The sequence below is a fragment of the Geospiza fortis genome, unplaced genomic scaffold (genome assembly GCF_000277835.1).
Source record: "Geospiza fortis unplaced genomic scaffold, GeoFor_1.0 scaffold32, whole genome shotgun sequence".
NCBI classification, from domain to species: domain Eukaryota; kingdom Metazoa; phylum Chordata; class Aves; order Passeriformes; family Thraupidae; genus Geospiza; species Geospiza fortis.
This window is the reverse complement of record NW_005054428.1, coordinates 1,292,699-1,295,247: the sequence shown is the minus strand read 5'-3', so window position 1 is coordinate 1,295,247 and position 2,549 is coordinate 1,292,699. Positions and strand designations below refer to the sequence as shown.

Genomic DNA, 2,549 nt, shown 5'->3' with positions numbered 1-2,549 from the left:
TCAGGCCTTGGCAGGGGCTGCCCAGGGAGGTTTGCAGTGCCCATCCCTGGAGGTGCCCCAGCAATTCCTGGAGGTGGCACTCAGAGCTCTGGGCTGGGGGCTGTGACCGTGTTCACAGGGATCTCAGGTTGAGGGAAGAGACAAGGGTCTGACTCCATGTTTCAGAAGGCTGATTTATTATTTTATGATCTATATTACATTAAAGCTATACTAAAAGAATAAAAGAAAGGATTTCATCAGAAGGCTGGCTAAGAATACAATAGCAAAGAATGATAACAAAGGCTCTGTCTTGGACAGAGAGTCCAAGCCAGCTGACTGTGATTGGCCATTAATTGGAAACAACAAACATGGGCCAATCACAGATGCACCTGTTGCATTCCACAGCAGCAGATAATCAATGTTTCCATTTTGTTCCTGAGGCCTCTCAGCTTCTCAGGAGGAAAAATCCTAAGGAAAGGATTTTTCATAAAAGATGTCTGCGACAGGGACAAGGTGGGGATCAGCTCGGACTCAATGTCCTTGGAGCTCTTTTCCCACCTCAGTGATTGTGGGATTGTTACCTGTGCTCAGTCCATAGTCACCAAGTCCTTGTAGTGTGGGCAAAGGATCTGGGGGCGCCTGTGACCCCCCTGTGCCATTGATGCAGTTTTGGGGAGCAGAGGGAAGTTTGTGTTGGTTCACAGGGGAGGGGGAGAAAGAGAACCAGTGAGATACTGGTTAATTTACAAGGCTGTTCCACCATTGCAGCTGAGCTTTGCTGAGCTATGCTCATCCCAGATGCTGCTTGAGGAGGCAGAAAAGCAATTTCCAGCAGGGATTGAGGGGAGTTTGTCTGTGCAGCTGTTCCAGTGTCAGTCATTGTTTCAGGCTCCTCCAAAACACCAAAGGGGGAGGTTCTCCCACTGGTTACTGGTTGTCGTGGTTTGGAAAGCCAGGTGCCTGCTGAGGAAGGCAGGAGCCTCCCCTGGAATGGAAAATGTAAACCCTCCCCCTACCTCTGAATTGTGATAAATTTGAAATTAAGAGGCTCTCAGGCAAAAAATAATATGGGAGCAGGAATAACAGTTCTTTAATAGGGAAGAAAATAAAAAGATAAAATAAACACTGCAGTGAACTAAACCAGCACTAGCAGAGTCAGAACCCAAGCTGACACCCTGTGGGTCAGGGTGCTGGCAGCAGTCCCATTGGAATTGTGGCTCAGCCCTCCTGCAGTGCCAGGGGTGGTTCTGCTGGAGCAGGGATCCTGGAGAAAGGTGCAGTCTCTGCCTCTGGAAGAGGCAGCTGCTGTCCCTCTGGGCAATCCAGTGCAGGAGCCGTGCTGGTGTTCCAGAATCTCCAGATTCTATCCGGGTAGGAATGCTTGGCTCCTCCCTCTGGGCTCCCATCTCCCAATGGGATGCTGTAGTTCTTATCAGCCATGCAGGGACATTCAATGGCTGTTATCAGCAGATGTCTGCCTGAGGGAGGAGTGGGTGTGGAAGAGATAAGGAAAGCTGCCCAATGAACAGGAGCCAGCTGCCATGCAGATAGCAAATAGATACAATTTTTCTTGGCAATCCAGGACAGGGGTAAAGGGAGATGAGAAGGGAGCTGAGCCCTCACTGTGGTTGTTGCCTGCAGCATGCTCTTCTCAGCATCCACGGACAAAACCGTGGCTGTGTGGGACAGCGAGACGGGGGAGAGGGTCAAGAGGCTCAAGGGCCACACGTCCTTTGTCAACTCCTGCTACCCTGCCCGGAGGGGACCCCAGCTCGTCTGCACCGGCAGCGACGATGGCACTGTCAAGGTCAGTGTGTGCTGGGTTTGTGGGTGCCCCGTGGCAGGAAGGAAATGATGAATCTGACTCCATGTTCTCAGAAGGCTAATTTATTATTTTATGATACTATATTATATTCAAGAATGCTATACTACACTATACTAAAGAATCCAGAAAGGACACTTACAGAAGGCTAAAAAGATAATAATGAAAACTCGTGACTCTCTTCAGAGCCCTGACACAGCTTGGCCCTGATTGGCCAAAGAGTGAAAACAACTCCCAGCAGAATCCAATGGAACAATCACCTGTGGGTAAACAATCCCCAAACACATTCCACATGAGCACAACACAGGAGAAGCAAATGAGATAAGAATTGTTTTCCTTTTCTCTGAGGCTTCTCAGCTTCACAGGAGAAAAATCCTTGGCAAAGGGATTTTTCAGAGAATGTGAATGCCCCAAGTGTGTACCCTGGGCAGAACCTGGGGGAAAAAGGTGTAAAAGTTTTAGGATCTTCCCATTTATCTGAGCTGAATTCAGCTTTTGTTACTCATTTCGTTATCGCTCTGAGTTCAGAGTCAAAAATGTGACAGCAAATTTCACTGCTCTCTTTTTTTCTGTACTTCTCAGGGGGTGGGGAAGGTTGAGCTGCTCAGCTGGGATTTTTCTGCTGCTCTGGCTCTGCACAGCTCCTGCCAGGAGGGGACAGCCGGGGGGGTCGGGCTGTGCTCCAGGAACAGGGACAGGAGCAGAGGGAACGGCCTCAGGCTGGGCCAGGGCAGGCTCAGGGTGGGCA

The 2,549-nt window shown here is 49.8% G+C and overlaps 1 protein-coding gene across 1 annotated transcript in view; it reads left to right on the top strand.

The window, feature by feature from the left end:
• SNRNP40 (small nuclear ribonucleoprotein U5 subunit 40) overlaps positions 1 to 2,549 on the top strand; it is a 15,137-nt gene that overhangs the window by 1,506 nt on the left and 11,082 nt on the right. The window contains exon 3 of the mRNA XM_031061874.1: positions 1,621 to 1,786. Within this exon, the coding sequence (XP_030917734.1) occupies positions 1,621 to 1,786 (166 nt within the window). The remainder of the gene's footprint in view (positions 1 to 1,620; positions 1,787 to 2,549) is intronic.